We start from the raw sequence: 16,113 nt of genomic DNA, 5'->3' as shown, positions 1-16,113 counted from the left end.
AAGGTTACTTTCAATAGATGAGGAGAGTGACCCTGTTGACAGGCTGCCCCATGATGATCACCAAGATATAAGAAGGATCACCAAGGGTAGAAATCTATAAACATCTTGTACTGAGCCAGGAGCCCTTGGAGGGTCTCCACTCACCCAGCAAGAGTCTAGAGGATTCCAGGTGGTGCCTGAGGTCAGGACAACTGACTCCAAGCCATACCTATGCCAAGAGCTCCCTTCCTTTCATGCTGCCACTCTTCCAACGTATGGGGGTAACTTTTGCCCCAACTCCAAAATCTTTGGAGCCCCCTCCTGGGGACCTTACAGTATTACAAGCAGCTCTGCAATTGTGAGCCCACGGGAGCCAGGCCCTATCTCATATCTCTGGTAATGTGTTGGGCAAATACCCAGGCAAGGAAGGGGCATTTCCCATCTGAAGGTAAAGGGGACAGAATCTAGACTGGCTAAACCAAAGAGTCCGTCTGACCTGTACAGCAAAGAAGAAGATCCCTCCTGGGTCACTGCCTTGTCACGGTGGAAGGGCTTTCGTAGCTCAATGAAACTATGAACTATGCCATGCAGGGTTACCCAAGACAGACAGGTCATAGTGGAGAGTTCTAACAAAAGGGGATAAACTGGAGGAGGAAATGGCAAATCATTCCAGTATCTTTACCAAGAAAACTCCATGGACAGTAATCCATGGTCCATGAGGTCACAAAGGGTCAGCCACCACTGAACAGCAAGGAGAGGAATGGGGGAGAATAATCAATTGACAGACATTTGTTAAGCAACTGCTGTGCTAAGTAAGCACTGGGGAAATGAAGAAAGGCAAAAGACAATCCCTGACCCCAAGGGGCTTACATTCTAGTAGGGGAGACAATGCGCGAATAATTAAGTACAGACAAGATGCATAATGGGTAAATGGAAGGTAACCTCAGAGAGTCACCAGATGCTCCAGCTTCTGGGCGAAGGGGAGACCATAAAATGGCCTTCTGCAGAAGATGGCATCTATGCTTAGTCTTGAAAGAAGCCAAGGATTCTAAAAAATGGAGAGGAGGAAGGAGGACATTCCAGGTGAAATCTCTGACACAAGAGACAAAGTGTCACGTATAAGGAAGAGCAGGTGGACCAACATGGCTGAATTGTAGAGAGTGTGGAGGAGAGGAAAGTATAAGAAGTCTGGAAAGACAGGCAGGGACCAAGTTGTGAAGAGTTTTAATGGTAAATAAAGGCCCATGCCAGGTCCTGGAAGACCCTAGCTAGAATAACATCTTCCATTCCGGGCACCACACGTTAGAAAGCACATTGATAAACTGAAGTGTCCAAAGGAGGGACAACCATGATGGTGAAGGACTTAAAGATGACATTGTACAAGAATTTGTTGAAGGAACTTAGAATGTTTAGCCTGAAAAAGAGAAAACGTCAGGTGGACATAGTTGTTTTCAAAATTCTGAAGGGCTATCATTTTGACAACAACAGATTTGCTCTTTTTGGCCCCAGAAAGTGGAACTAGGAGCAATCCATCTAACCATTCATTCATAGGATGAAAGATCTAGACTTGGAAGGGACCTAAGAGATCATCTAGTCTGAAGCTCTCATTTTTACAGATGAGAAAACTGAGGCCCAAGAAAGCTAACGGACTTGCCCAATGTCACACAGGCATTAAGAGTTATAGATGGATTTGAACCCAGGTCCTCTGACTCTGACTCCACCATATACCTCCTGTTCACTCATTCAGCAGAAATATATTGAGTATCTATCGTTTTAGATGCTAAGGGACAAAGGTTAAATAATACATAGGTCATTCCCTTGTGAACCTCGCAGTCCTCTGGGGCAATAAGCAAAAGATAGATCTAGATCACTATATTAGATAGCATATATAGATAGATCACTATACATATACATATATATATATATGTATATGTATAGTGATAGTATATATAGATAGATCACTATATTAGATAGTATATATAGATACATAATATTACACAATCAGTATATTAGAGAGGTGCAAAAATGCTTTGTGAAGTCTGAGGGGAAAGGTCATTATGGGATCAGGGCAGGATTTCTGAAGGAAATGGCATTTGAGTGGGGCTTTGAAGAATAGGTAAGAATTCCACCAGTGAAAATGAGGAGAGAGGGCATTCTAAGCATAGGAATGGTATGGAGGTGGGAGAGTATGTGTCTAAGAGTGGATCACGATGCAGTTTGGCTGGAGTGTAGAGTTCAAGGAGGGAAGTAAGCCATAACAAGACTGCAAAGGTAGGCTCATGTTAGATGGTGAAGGGCCTTGGGGAGCAGGCACAAGAGTTTGAGCTTTATTCCCAGGCTGGTTGCCCACCAACTGCCAACCAGTTGTCACCCACAGGGCAAGCAAAATGGCAAGGCACCCTCAGTGCCTTGGGGGGCATGTGGCAGGTAAGTTAAACCACTTCCATCACTTGGAATAATACTTCCCCCCAGAATCCAACAGAAACAGCTCAGGAATCTGAGTCCAAGATCCCCTGGAATTACAGGACCCCCAGACTCCTGACCCTCCAGCTAAGCCCCTGCAGCTACCGTCCCAGGAAGCAATGTGATCTGGCAACCTCCCTTGAAGATCACTCAGTCCTCTGCTCCTCAGCAGCCACAGAAACTAAAAACCCAGAAATGAAAGTTCTCACCACAAAAGTCCTCTGTGTATTCAGGTGGCTCAATATCATAAATAGCTAGAGTTTTATCAGCGGAAATAACATTTTAAAATATGCATTGTCAACTGCTTTACCACGGTAAACTGTAACCTAAGGATCACAGGGGCCTTTGCATCCATCTGACTTATAGCTGAAATCTCCAACATTTATCATTTCTCTCTATTCAAATGTGAGTGCCTGCTGTCTTGCTTTTCTGCTTATATCCTTGGCACTTAACACATTAGCACTTAGCACTTAATAAAGTTTTTCATTCATTCATTCATTCATTCATTTACTTATTAAGCTATAGGAAACCACCAAAGATGTTTGAGCAAAAGAAAGATAAAACCAGGTCTGTGCAAAAGAAGAATCATTCTGGCAGAAGTGTTATGGGTAGATTGAAGTGTGGGAAGAATGATGTCTTGAAGACCTTTCAGAAGGCTCCTGCAGTCGCCCAGGAAGGTAATAATGAAGGCTTAGACAAGAGTGGCAGCAATGGAAAGAGAGAGGAGGGAGATAGGTGCAAGAGCTACCCTAGAGGCTATTTCAAGAGTGCTTGGTAATTGATTGGACACAAGGTATGAAGAAGGAAGAGTCACATGTAACCTCAAGGTTGGGGACAGAAGAGCCAAGGGGAATATTAGGGCCATGGACAAAAACACAAAGTCAGAAGATAAAGATAATTTTAGGGGGAAATAATAAGCTTGGTTTTGGTTACACTGTGTTTGAGGTCCCACAGGGATACCCAGGTAGAAGTTTCTTGTGGAGAGCTAGAAATATAGTTCTGGAGTTCAGAAAAGGGGAGAGGACTCAAGGGGTGTGTGTCTGTCTGTCTGTGTGTCCACGTGTTTGTATGCAAGACAAAGAAACAGAGACACAGACACGGTGTTGGGGAGAGAGAGACAGAAAGAGACAGAAAGAGAGAGAGAGAGAGAGAGAGAGAGAGAGAGAGAGAGAGAGAGAGAGAGAGAGGGAGGGAGGGAGGGAGGGAGAAGGAGAGGGAAAGAGAGAGAAAGAGAGAGAGAGAGGAAGAGGGAGAGGGAGAGGGAGAGGGAAAGAGAGAGATGGGGGAGAAGAGAGGAGACAGACAGAGACAGAAAGAGGAGAGGGGAAGGGAGGAAGAGAGAGAGAGAGAGAGAGAGAGAGAGAGAGAGAGAAGAGAGAGAGAGAGAGAGAACAGAAGAGAAAGACAGAGAGAAAGGGGGAGCAATGGTTTTAGAAGCTCAGGGACAAATGAGAATATCTAAGAACAGGCCCTTGAGAGATACCCACATCAGGAGTGGGGTGGGAGGAGGGAGGATGGTAAAAGATGAGGAGCAAAGTGAATGAGTTGGAAGAGTAAGTTCAGAGGTTTAAGGAGGAGCAGGGAAGTGTTCTCAGAAGCCAAGGGCACAGAGAGTTTAGAAGCAGAAAGGTGAGCAGCAACCTCTTTGAAAGATCTCAGAGAATAAAGACAAAAACAAAGACACCTCATTTAGCGATGAGGAAGTGACTAATGTTCTTTGATAGAGAAGGTTAAGGAGTTAGGTACAGCTGAGCTTGGAACTCAGGAAGCCAAATCAGTTTCATGACCAGGCAGATCCAGGAGGTTTAGGAGGTCATGGGCATTCTGGTGTCAGGGAAGTTTTAGGACATGGTACTTTAGTACATAGGGACTAGGCCAAAGAAATCATTGCTGTAAGGAATTCCCTCTACCAATGTAAGTTGCCACGTTCTCTGTAACTTATAGTCCAGAATCAAAATGTCCAGGTCACTGAAAGGCCACCGAGTCAGTATGTGTGCAGTTCCTCGTAGCTCCCAGCAGGTGTCTCCAAGAGATGCTCTAACTCATTCTTCAGCTCCAAAGGGGGAGGAGGAGAGGAACTAAGGGGAGAGGTAAAAGGTGTGTCTTTCTTTCCATCTTTGGCCCCCCAAAAAGTATGTAAAACCTTGGTGTTAGCAAACCTTCCTCTGTTCTTGGGCAGGGTCATCACTGGTGGGAATATCTGCCATCTGTCTGATGGGAAATAGTTCTCCCACGACTACAGAGACTTGGACGTGGACATTTTGACAGGAAGTGGATCAAGCAGCAGTTTTCTGGAGGAAGGGGCTTTGGGACAGATGGGTGCATTCTGGTCCCTTGTTATCCAAGGGAGCTTTGGCAAAGTCAGGATGCTGAATCCTTTGACCTGCCCTTGTCTATTCTCTCCAAAGAGCCTTAACTACTTCTGACCACAAGGTGGCACCCAAGTCCCAGGAACAGGGATGGTAGGCTTCTATTTGGAAAAACCAACTGCCTTCCAGGTGTGGGGAGGAAAGCACTGGGGTGAAGAAATGCATGTGCTCACAGCCCAGCAGATCTGAACCCAGGCCCCAGCACATCATCAGCTCCCCATCTGCACTGCAGGGGCCAAAGAATGAGTAGGCCCCACCCTGTAGACTCAACAAGCTTACTACACCTGTCAGAGTTAAACAAGAGCTTAGGACAGAGAATATCAGAGCTGGGAGGGCCCTTAGAACACAGGATGTCAGGGCTGAGATGGCCCTTAGAACACAGGATGTCAGAGCTGGGAGGGCCCTTAGGACACAGGCTGTCAGAGGGTCCTTAGAACCCAGAGTGTCTGAGCTGGGAGGGGCCTTAGAACCCAGAGTGCCAGAGCTGAGAGGGCCCTTAGAACACAGGATGTTTAAAAAAAAACTAGAAAGGACTTCAAACACAGAATGACAGGGCCAGGAGAGCCCTTAGAACACAAGTCAGAGCTGGGAAGGGCCTTAGAACAGAGAATGTCAGAGCTGGGAGGGCCCTTAGAGCACAGGATGTCAGAGCTGGGAGGGCCCTTAGAGCACAGGATGTCAAGAGCTGGAAGGGCCCTTAGAACCCAGAATGTCAGAGCTGGGAGGGCCCTTAGAACCCAGAATGTCAGAGCTTGGAGGGCCCTTAGAGCACAGGATGTCAGAGCTGGGAGGGCCCTTAGAACCCAGAATGTCAGAGCTGGGAGGGCCCTTAGAGCACAGGATGTCAAGAGCTGGAAGGGCCCTTAGAACCCAGAATGTCAGAGCTGGGAGGGCCCTTAGAACCCAGAATGTCAGAGCTGGGAGGGCCCTTAGAACCCAGAGTGTCAGAGTTGGGAAGGCCCTTAGAGCACAGGATGTCAAGAGCTGGGAGGGCCCTTGAAAATCCAATCCATCTTTCACAATCTCTCTCCCATCTGCCCCATCTTTTCCATTCCCACAGTATTCATTTTAGTTCCCCTCTATCCTTTATGCTCACCCAGGTCATTGTAAGTGCCCATTAGCTGATCTTCCTGTCTTGATTCTACCCCATCTCCAATCCATCCATCATACCTAGCCCTGTTTCAAGATTCTGATGACATCACTCACCTACTCAATAATCTTCTCTGGCTTAACCTTTCCCATACAATAAGGCATAGCTGTCACTCCTGAAAGGCAGCCTGATGTTCTTGGGGTCGGGAGGGATTTGGGTTTGAATCCCAGCTCTGATACTGATTCTCTCTGTGTCCATGGACAAGTCGCTTAATCTCTTAGAGCCTCGTGCTCCTTCATCCATGAGATCAGGATGCCTGTGGTATCTACTTCATACATGGAGTTGTTAAGGGCACATGAAATAATATATGTAAAGTACTTTGTAATTCTAAAGCAGCTCTTATTATATTATCCTGGCATTCAAGGCTCTCCAGTCCAGATCCAGCCTACCTTTATAGCTCTGTCTTATTCAGCTCTCCTTCGCATACTCTCTATTCTGTTTTGCCCCCGTGCCTCTTTGCCTTCACTATACCATCTCTCATCCCTAGAATAGACTCCTCCCATCTTTTATCTATTGAAATCCTTCCTTTCCTTTAAGGCCCAGCTCAGGAGCCATCTCCTTCATGAAGACCTGTCCATCCCTAAGCAAGCTTTCCCTCCCCAAAGTTCTCCCACAACTTTGCTCACATCCCTCCTTTGTTTGCACTTATCACCCTCTTTCTTTTAATCCCAATCATTTTACACAGTTTTTCACCAATTAATTTGGAAGATCCTTGAGAGCAGGGCCTGTCTCCCAACCACAGAGCTTCAGAGTTGAAAGGGGCCTCAGATGCCATCCACTCCAACCTGAGCAAGAGTCTTAGCTCATTATCACCTCCAGGTTCAAGTGTAAAATCCTCTGGCTTTTAAAGGCCTTTACAACCTGATGCCTTCCTGCCTTTCCAGCTTTCTTATATCTTACACATACTCTAGCATCTCTGACCTCCTTGCTAATCTTTGTATTAACACTCCATTCACCTCTATTGACTTCGTTTCCACTGGCTGTCCCCCATGCCTGGAATTCTCTCTCTCCTCATATCCCCCTCCTAGCTTTCCTGGCTTCCTTCAGGTCTCAGATAAAATCCTACATTCTGTAAGAAGTCTTTTCAAGTCCCTCTTAAAACTAGTGTTTCCCCCCCCCCGTGGATCATTTCCAATTTATCCGGTATATATCTTGTTCGTACATAGTGGCTCGCATGCTGTGTCTCCCCCATTAGCGTGCGAGGTCCTTGAGAAAAGGACTGTTTTTTGCCTTTCTTTGCATCCCCAGTGCTTAGCACACTGCCTGGCACAAAACAGGCACTAAAGAAATGCCTGTTGACTTGTCTTGACCTGACTACAAAATCTCTAGCGAGTGGTAGTAAAGCCTCATTTTGGATCGTTCCAGTGAACAAAAAGGAATCCTCTCCCAAAATGGGCCTACTACTTGGGGACCACTCCTTTGTCACTGAACCAAAGAGTTCTTCCTTTGTCAAGCCTAAATCTTCCTCTCTGCAAATTCCATCTAATTCTACCCTCTGGGCCCAAGCAAAACCAGTCTAATCCCCTTTTCCCCCATAATAATCCTCTTTTTTGGTTGGAACTAGGTTGTGAAAAGCTTTAAAAACCAAGCACAAGTTTTTATTTGATCCTAGGAGTACTAGGAAACCATTGATGTTTACTGAGGGGGGGAATGACATGGAATTGTGAATAGAACCTCATCATTCCTCAGAGAGTCCATACACTAAGGGTGTGAACACATTTCATCAGAGTAATGACCATCCTTGTCATCCTTCTTTCCCATCACCACTATCAAAGCCATTATCGACATCACCTGCTATCACCATTATCTCTACCACCATCAGCAGAGAGATGATGGAATCCCTGTAGAATTCTTGACACCATGAGAGGGTTGAGGACAAGCATTCCCTGCCCTGATGAGGCTTAGGATCTAGTACCAAGAGGGCCAAAGGAATCTGGTACCAAAATACCAAAGGCCTAGACACCTAAGAAAATACAATTGACACCTACCTTGCTGATCTCTGGGAACTTGAGCCGGGCTCCCTCCACCTCACTGAAGGCCTTGTTGATGGCAAACTGGATGGCCAAGCCTGTCATGGTGCCTGTGGATAGGGGCTCGATCTTTTGCACAGCCTGCAGGAGGCTGGCCTTGGTCCAATGAGCCTTGAGGGGGAACTCGTGCTTGACCGCACTGGCGTAGTTGATCACGCCTACCCGAGTTGTGTTGGGCCCCAAATCTAAGGACTCGATGACTTGGGACAAGAAGACCTTGACCTTTTCAAATTCCCGGGGCCGCACACTACGGGAGCTGTCGATGATGAACACCAGATCTGTGGGCCTTGTCCTGCACAGATGCCCTGTTTGTGGGAGGGGAGATGGTGAGGTGTAGGAGAAAAGGAACCAAGCAACACTTTCCGAGGCCAAGCCTGGGAAAACAGCTAGCCATTATGAAATTCAGAAGAACTCACTAGTCAGGTAAAACAGAGGCAGTAATTACCCAAGCATTTGTGGATAAGCTGTCCAGAGTATTCAGGGCCAGTTATCCATTCCTTGAATTAAACAGGTTGTTTGTCTATGCCTAACCACATATTGGTCCAAGAAGGAAAGCCTGGATGATTCCTACAGTTTGAAGAAAGTTGGGGGACTGGAACAGGGTTTCCTAAGGAATTTGCTGATTGACCTTGTTCCCTAAACACACTCAAAGGAGTGGTTTCCCCCTTCTCTCACCACTACTACTACTACTACCCAAAACTTGGTATTCAATCCATGGGGGAGGGGGGAAGTTAATGGTCAATTAGGATCCCAGCAGGGTAACCACAGATTCAAGAATCTTGGAGGATAGAGTAAGGTAAGAGGAAAAAATAAAGCCTGGGTGTAAGGAGGCTTACAGTCCTGGCTCTCCTATTAATTTGCTGTGCAACCTTAATGAAGTTCACTTCCCCCTCTCTGATCCTATTACTTCATCTGCAAAATAAAAGCTTTGTATTATCTCTAAGAGTCCTCCTGGGTCTAACATTTTATATTCATAGGTCCTTTCTAGTTCTAACTTTCTGTTAGAAAGCCTTTTCCAGACCTTTCCAGTTCTGACCTTCTGGGTTCTAAGGGCCTTCCCAGCCATGACATTATGCTCATATCCTAAAACATTCTTTTCCTGATTCCCTCAGATGTCAACCCCTCCCACGCCCCCACACCCATTACTTTGTATATAGTCTATGTTTACTTATCTGTAAACATGTAATAAACAATAGAATGTAAACTATTGGAGGGCAGATACTTTCTCACTTTTGTTTCTGTATCCCCATTCATAGCACTGTGCCTGGCACACAGTAGCACTCAACAAATCCTTGTTTATTGATTGTTATTCTGAGCTGGGTAACATATATATTTGTCTCATCCTGGAAATTGTAATGCAGATGGGAGTCCTCTGAAATACAGAGTTTGCCAGCACCAGGGGCCAACTCATTGATGCTTCTAACCTTCATTGATCCAGGAGAAGATGGAGCTTCCCTCCCCTACCTCAATGCCACCACCACCATCTAAAGACTAATTCTACAGGTCTGGTGCTTCCAAGACATCAGCTGACCACATAGATAGTACCAGAATACTGGAGTCAGGTGGGGGCAGGAATCATAGATTATAGTGGGAGGAACCTTAGAAGCCGCCCACTCCAAACTGCTCAGATGAGGAAACTGAGGCACAGAGAATTAAGCGACTTAGGATCACACTAGTGTGAGGATTTAAACTTAAGTCTTCCTGACCCCAAGTCCTAATGCCTTAGCACTATCTACCTGATCACCACACTCCCTAGTATTGTCTGCTCACTCTTTGATGAAATATTCTAAGAGAATATGTACTCATGCATTGATTCATTCAATAAACATGCAGTAAATGACTACTGTGTGCAGAGCGCTATGGTAGACAGTGAGATACAAAGACTAAATAAGATGTAATCAGAAAGAATTAGAATATACAATAGTTCATAAATGCATTAGAGAGCTACCCCAAAAAATTCAGTTCTTGAGATCTAAGGGGAAATCCCACTAACAACAAGGTATCAGGGACTACCTCCTGGAGAAGGAGGCATTTGAATTAGACTTTAAAGGTAAGGTAGGAATCCAGCAGGTAGGAAATGGGGCTGTGGGGTAGCACAGTAAGAGCATGAGAACTAGAGTTAGGAAGACCCAAGTTCAAATCTAGCCTCAAACGCTTAGAGACCCTGGACAAGTCACTTCACCCTGTTTGCCTCAGTTTCCTCATCTGTAAAATGAGCTGGAGAAGGAAATGGCAAGTCATTCCAGTATCTTTGACAATAAAACCCTAAATGGGGTCACAAAGTGTCAGACACAACTGAAAAACAATTGAACAGGAATTCAGCAGTTGAAGAGAGGGAGGGAGGGCATTGGAGGAGCAAAGAGGTAGAGAAGGAATGGAGCACATGGGAGAAAAGGCAGTTTGGTTTTGCTGTAGCAGAGACTGTGTAGAGGAGTATAATATGAGCGCAATCAATCAATAAGCATTTATTAAACACCTACATACTACAAGATAGTAGGTGCTTAGTAAAACCCTACTACTTTGAAGTTTTCAAGCAGAAGATGGGTGGCCTGTAGTTGGTATGTTAGGGTGAAGATAGAGGTCAGACTAGGTGCCCACTGAGGTCCTTTCCAACTCTCCAGTTCCGTGAGGTAAGGCAGAAGGTAGCACAAGATTATGGAGGGCCTTGAGTGTCAGGCAAAGAGCCATAGAGCTGGTAGTCATCTTAGAGGTGCCTAGATCAACCACCTCATTTTACAGATGAGGAAACTGAGGCCAAAGGAAATTAAGTGACTTGGTCAAAGTCACCCAAGCATTAGGATCATAAATCAAGAGCAGGGAAGTACCTGGGAAGCTGTCTGTTCCCACTCTCTCATTTTACAGCTAAGGAAACTGAGGCCCGAGGCAGATGAGTGACTTGCCTAAGGTCACACAGATAGTAAGCATCAGAGGTAAAATTTGAATTCAGGTCCTCTTACTTCAGACCTAGTACTTCCCCCCCCCCAACTCTGCTATGCTAAATAATGGAATCCCAGAGTTCGAAGGACCTCAGAGGGCATGTAGTTCAATGTTGACTGATGCAGGGGTTTCTGCCCCCTGCACTATCCCTGAAAGGCAATCTCTAGGCCCCAGTTGTTAGAGACAAAGAACTCGCTACTTCACAAGTCAGGCCCTCCTATTATGGGACAGCTCTGGTTGTCAGGCAGCTTTCCTTACATTAAACCCCAAATCCGACTCTTTAAATCTCCTTTCCCACCTCAACCAATTCTGCCATCTATAAGCAGAGCAAACCCCACTTAACATTGAAAACTGTTTCTGTGAAAGCCCGATGTCATGTGAGACCACATTTTTTTGAGGTCGTTTGGTCCCCTAGGAGTGGCACATATATGCAGCTGGTTCAAATCAGAGGAGTTAATGCTGTTTCCATGACCAGGGAAGAAGGGCAGGTGAGTTCGTTAGCCTGTCCTCAATAGCCTTAATGAGATTGGGTGCGAGCGCGTGCGCGCGCGCGTGTGTGTGTGTGTGTGTGTGTGTGTGTGTGTGTGTGTGTGTGTGTGTGTGTGTGCATGCTTGCACCTCCATGGGGAGGGGCGGGACTCATCTGGTGGCAGATTGCGATGGGGGGGGGTGTAGATTAAGGATGTAGAGGTGGAACAGACAGAGCATAGTAATTGACTGTCTATGAGAAATAAAGGAGACAAAGATGCAAAATTACTTTTTTTAACATGGTTTTAAACATGGGAGACCAAGGGAATGGTGGTGCTAGAGACCAAAATATCTCTAGCCCTCTCACTTGCTCCAGATTACCCTGAACTTGCAGTATACTTAACTGGTAAGCACAAAATATGGCATAATGGAGTGGACACTGACCTGGAAATCAGAAGGCCTACCCAAAATCTGTTATTCACTTCTTCTGTGACTGTGGGGAAGTCAAGTCAAGTGAACAAACATTTGTTAAACCCTAAGTACATGCCAGGCCCTGTGGCAAGTGTGGGGACCCAAATAAAATAACAACAACCACGATCGTAACTACCACCACAATAACAATTATAATAGCTAACAATCACACAGCCCCTACTATGTGCCGGGTACTATGCTAAGCTCTTAATGATTATTATCTTATTTGATCCTCACAACAGCCCTGGGAAGTAGGTGCTATTATTTTACAGATAAGGAAACTGAGGCAAATAGGGTTAAGTAATTTGCCCAAGGTCACACAGCTAGTCAGTGTCTAAGACTAGATTTGAACTCCAGTCTTCCTGACTCCCAGCCTGGAAAGACAGTCCCTGCCCTCAAAGAGCTTAATGGGGAAAGATAATAACTAAAAGAAAACTAAAAAGGGTGCAGAGAAGAAAGGTCCCCAAGTAAAGATATGTCATTGAAGTCGGGAAAATGAAAGAGGGCTGGTCTGAGCCTCTTCTCAAAATGGTGGTTCTGAGAGGAACTCACCAATGGAAAAAAGGGCTGCAGGGGGTGGAGGGAGAACGCACACTTTATCTCTCTGGGTCTCAGTTTCCTCTACTGGCAAATTGTGATATTGCTTATACTAAACTTTATATTATTATATTATATTGCTACTAGCACCATCTACCTTATTGGCATGTTAATCAATAATCAATCAACCAATAAGTATTGATTAAGCACTTACTGTGTGCTCGGTGCTGGGGCTATAGAGACAAAGAATAAAGGAGCTCCCAGTGGTCATCCAGCCTTCTTTGCACCCCTCCTGCAAAGGGGACCCTCTGCCTCTGCAGCTTATACTGCTGCACTTCGGGGCATCTCAAACTGTGAGAAAGTTTTCTTAAGAGAGGGCAAGACCTGCCTCACTCCACCTTTTCCACATGGCCCTCAGTGCAGTCATGGGGGGCCACACAGAGCAAAGCTAATCTCTCTTCCACAAGCAGCCCTCCAAATACTAGAGCATGGCCACCAGGACCCCCTTACTGAATCTTCTTCTTAGCTGAGCTCAATGGTCACACCTTCCCAGTTACCCACAAGCCTTAGTGGCCTGAACAGCCAGGTGGAGGACCTATGTCAAATCTAGAATTAACTCAGGGCTGGGTGAATGGCAGGAGAGCACAGTTGGACACCGATTTGGGGCATCAAGCAAATGCTCCCCAGATACTTCCTTCCAAGAATCAAAGCATGTGATTGAGGAGAAGTCAATGAAGCTTTTCCTGAGTGTCTACCAATGAGCCAAGGCAAAGGAAAGAGTGCGAATTCCCAGCACCTGCTGCTCTCTTTGTGTGCCCATTCTTGCCTCTTCCACTGTCCCTGACATTGCCCTTTTCCCTGTCCACTTCTCTACCCCCATCATTGTACCTGCTCCCATCTATTTCCTCTTATCCCTGTCTCTATCACTAGCTTTGTATATCCCTTTTGCCCTGACCCTCTCCTGGTCCCTGCTCCCTCCCTTGTCCCTGCTCCCTCCCTGCCTCTATCCCTACCCATGCCCTTGCTTCTGCTCTGGTGTCTTTCCTATCCACCACACCCCCATATCTCTACTATCTGTGTGACCTTCAGCAACTCATTCAATCTATCAGGGCCTCAGTTTCCTCATCTGTAAAATAAGGGGATTGGATTAAATGAACTCAGAATCCCTTCCAGCTCTAAATCTATAATGCTGTGACTTGATTCTTGCTTTTGACCCCTGCCCCCTCTCTCTGTCTGTCCCTGCTCCTTCCCCTCTCTCTGCCTCTTTTGGTACCCTATCCCTGAGCCCATCTTAGTCTCTATCCCCAACTCAGCCATTGTCCCTGGCTTAGATAAAACAATCAACCAATCAATAGGCATTTATTAAGCACCTACTATGTGTCAGGCTCTGACCCCATCCCTGCCCCATCTCTTACTTTGTTCCTGCTCCTCAACCTGCCCCAACCTCCACCCTAGTCCCTATCCTTGTTTCCACTCCTTCCCCCTCTGCCAGGCGGTGCACTGGCCTTAGAAGTCAGGAAGACCTGAGTTCCAATCCTGCTTCAGTGACTTACTATCTACATGAGTTTGGACAAGTTACCAACCCCTTCCCGGAGTCAGTTTCCTCATAAAAAATGGAGACAATAAGTTACCTCTTCACAAACTTCTTGTGAAGCCCAAATGAGACAAAGTATGATGTACTTCGCAGACCTTAAAGTGCCGAATCAATGCTAGCTATCTGTATAATTATTGTTATTATTTATTCTGTCCCTGCCCCATCTCTGCTTCTGATTCTGTCCCTGCTCCCTCCCTATGCCCTGGACCCTGTCCCTGCCTCCCTATCTCTGCCCTGATCCCTCTTGATGTACCATATCTCCAAGAACCCCTTCTCCCCAGCAGGGCTCCCTGAGCCTGGATGACTGCAAGCCTGTGCCTTAAAGGCAGCCCACTCTCTCTCCAAGGAGGCAGCTCTTTTCAGTGATCCTGGACTCCCTTGCATCCTAAGGCACCTAAGCCTTCCGACCCACTCCAGGGGCAGATGCTGAGCCATCCCTTACCTCTGACCTGTGGGGGTACCCTCTGAGCCCCGGACTTCTGGAGAAGAACCAGCAGGCTGAAGAGCAGGAAAGCAGAGGAGAAGGTCCCCATCATGTTCCGTGAAGGCTGGAGGCAGACACCAGAGTGTCCCCAGAGCAGCTGGAGCAGAAGTAATAACCTGAGGGCCGCCCCCCTCCAGAGGCCAGGATGAGGCCCCTGACTGACATGGGGCAAGGAGGGGGGTGAGGGCGCTGAATGGATATGTGTGTGGTGGGGGGCAGGGGAGGGGGAGGGAGAAGGAGGAAACAGGTTGGCATCCAAGCTGCTCGATCTTGCCCTGCCCTGCCTGCCCACAAGGGCCCCATTGCTTGCAAAGGCAGCCAGTGATTTGACTGGAATGCAGGGAATCTTAGTAAATCCCATCAGGGACCAGGTAAGTGGAGGGGGGGAGAGAAGAGGAAGGGAGGGAGAGGGAGCAAAAAGATGGGAGGAGGGAAGGGATGGACTGATGACTTGGTTGGGATTGGGGGTGGGGGAGGAGCTTAGATGTACTCTACCTAAAGTTTCCTGAGTAGCCAATGGGCGCAGGCAAGTGGGGTAGCCTTCCTCAAGGTGAAAGTCACTTTTGACTATGGTCTCATACCATCATCATCATCTCTCCTGTATGTTTCAGTCAAGGATTTCCTTTGCCTTGGTGTTTAAACTTTAGTATTCAGTGATTTCTTAGTTTGGGAATATATTAGCATTTCTATAGGGCTTTATAGAAATCCTCTTTTTGGATCTTTACTGCAAGCCCATGGGATAGCTAGGCAGGAAGAAATATCCCCATTTTCCAAGAGGGGGAAATTAGCTAGGGAAGCTCAAACAACCATATTCAAAAGCAGGCTTCATAACTAAAATCCAGCGTCTAGAACCAAGAAGCTGACAGTCCCACTATCTTTAACCTTGGTCAGGCAACCTAAAGGGCATTCACTGTATTCAGTCCTGGGCACCAGTATGAGAAAGGATGTGAAGAGACCAGAGACCAAGGAACTGGGGGATGGCTTTGGGGAACACTGGATCACGGTCTCCAGAGAGTCAAAGGGCTGTCTGGCATCATAGAAGTAGAGCTGGAAAAAAAAATCATAGAAGCAACCATCCAGAGCTAGAAGGCCACATAGTCCTGTCCCCTATTTGACAGAAAAGGAAACTGAGGAACAGGGAGGTTTAAATGACTTGCCCAAGATCACACAATCAAAATCACAGGTAGTAAGTGGCAAGATTCAAACCTAGTGTTACTTCTGCTACAATGTGGTAAAAGTCAGGTCAGTAAGCATTTATTTACATGTATTATATTTATACATAATATTATATATTATATTGTTTATATTTATTATGTTTATTAAGTGTTATCTATATTCCAGGCACTTTATTAGACCCTGGGAATACAGAGACAAAAATTAAACAGTCTCTGCTCTCAAAGAGTTTGTGTTCTGTGGGGAGAGACAAATACACATATAGAGACATATGTAAAATATATAGGTTGGGTAACTGGGGGAGAGGGAAGGCCACAGTAGTTTAAGGGAATCAGGAAAGGCTTCACACAGGAGGTGACGTTTGGAAGGAATCATAAAGAAAACTAGGGATTCTAAGAAGTGAAGGGAACAAGGGAGTGCGCTTTAGGCATGGGGGAGAGACAGCCTGGACAAAGATT

The 16,113-nt window shown here is 46.2% G+C and overlaps 1 protein-coding gene across 1 annotated transcript in view; it reads right to left on the bottom strand.

Moving 5' to 3' along the window:
- Positions 1 to 14,642, bottom strand: part of MATN1 (matrilin 1) — a 28,988-nt gene extending 14,346 nt beyond the window's left edge. The window contains exons 1-2 of the mRNA XM_020982986.2: positions 14,441 to 14,642; positions 7,950 to 8,296 (exon numbers count right to left, since the gene is read on the bottom strand). Coding sequence (XP_020838645.2) covers positions 7,950 to 8,296; positions 14,441 to 14,534 — 441 coding nt within the window. The 5' untranslated portion in view covers positions 14,535 to 14,642. The remainder of the gene's footprint in view (positions 1 to 7,949; positions 8,297 to 14,440) is intronic.
- Positions 14,643 to 16,113: the final 1,471 nt, after the last annotated feature.

Source organism: Phascolarctos cinereus, unplaced genomic scaffold (assembly GCF_003287225.1).
Source record: "Phascolarctos cinereus isolate Bilbo 61053 unplaced genomic scaffold, phaCin_HiC Scaffold_726;HRSCAF=1367, whole genome shotgun sequence".
Lineage (NCBI taxonomy): Eukaryota > Metazoa > Chordata > Mammalia > Diprotodontia > Phascolarctidae > Phascolarctos > Phascolarctos cinereus.
This window is presented reverse-complemented; position numbering and strand designations above follow the sequence as displayed.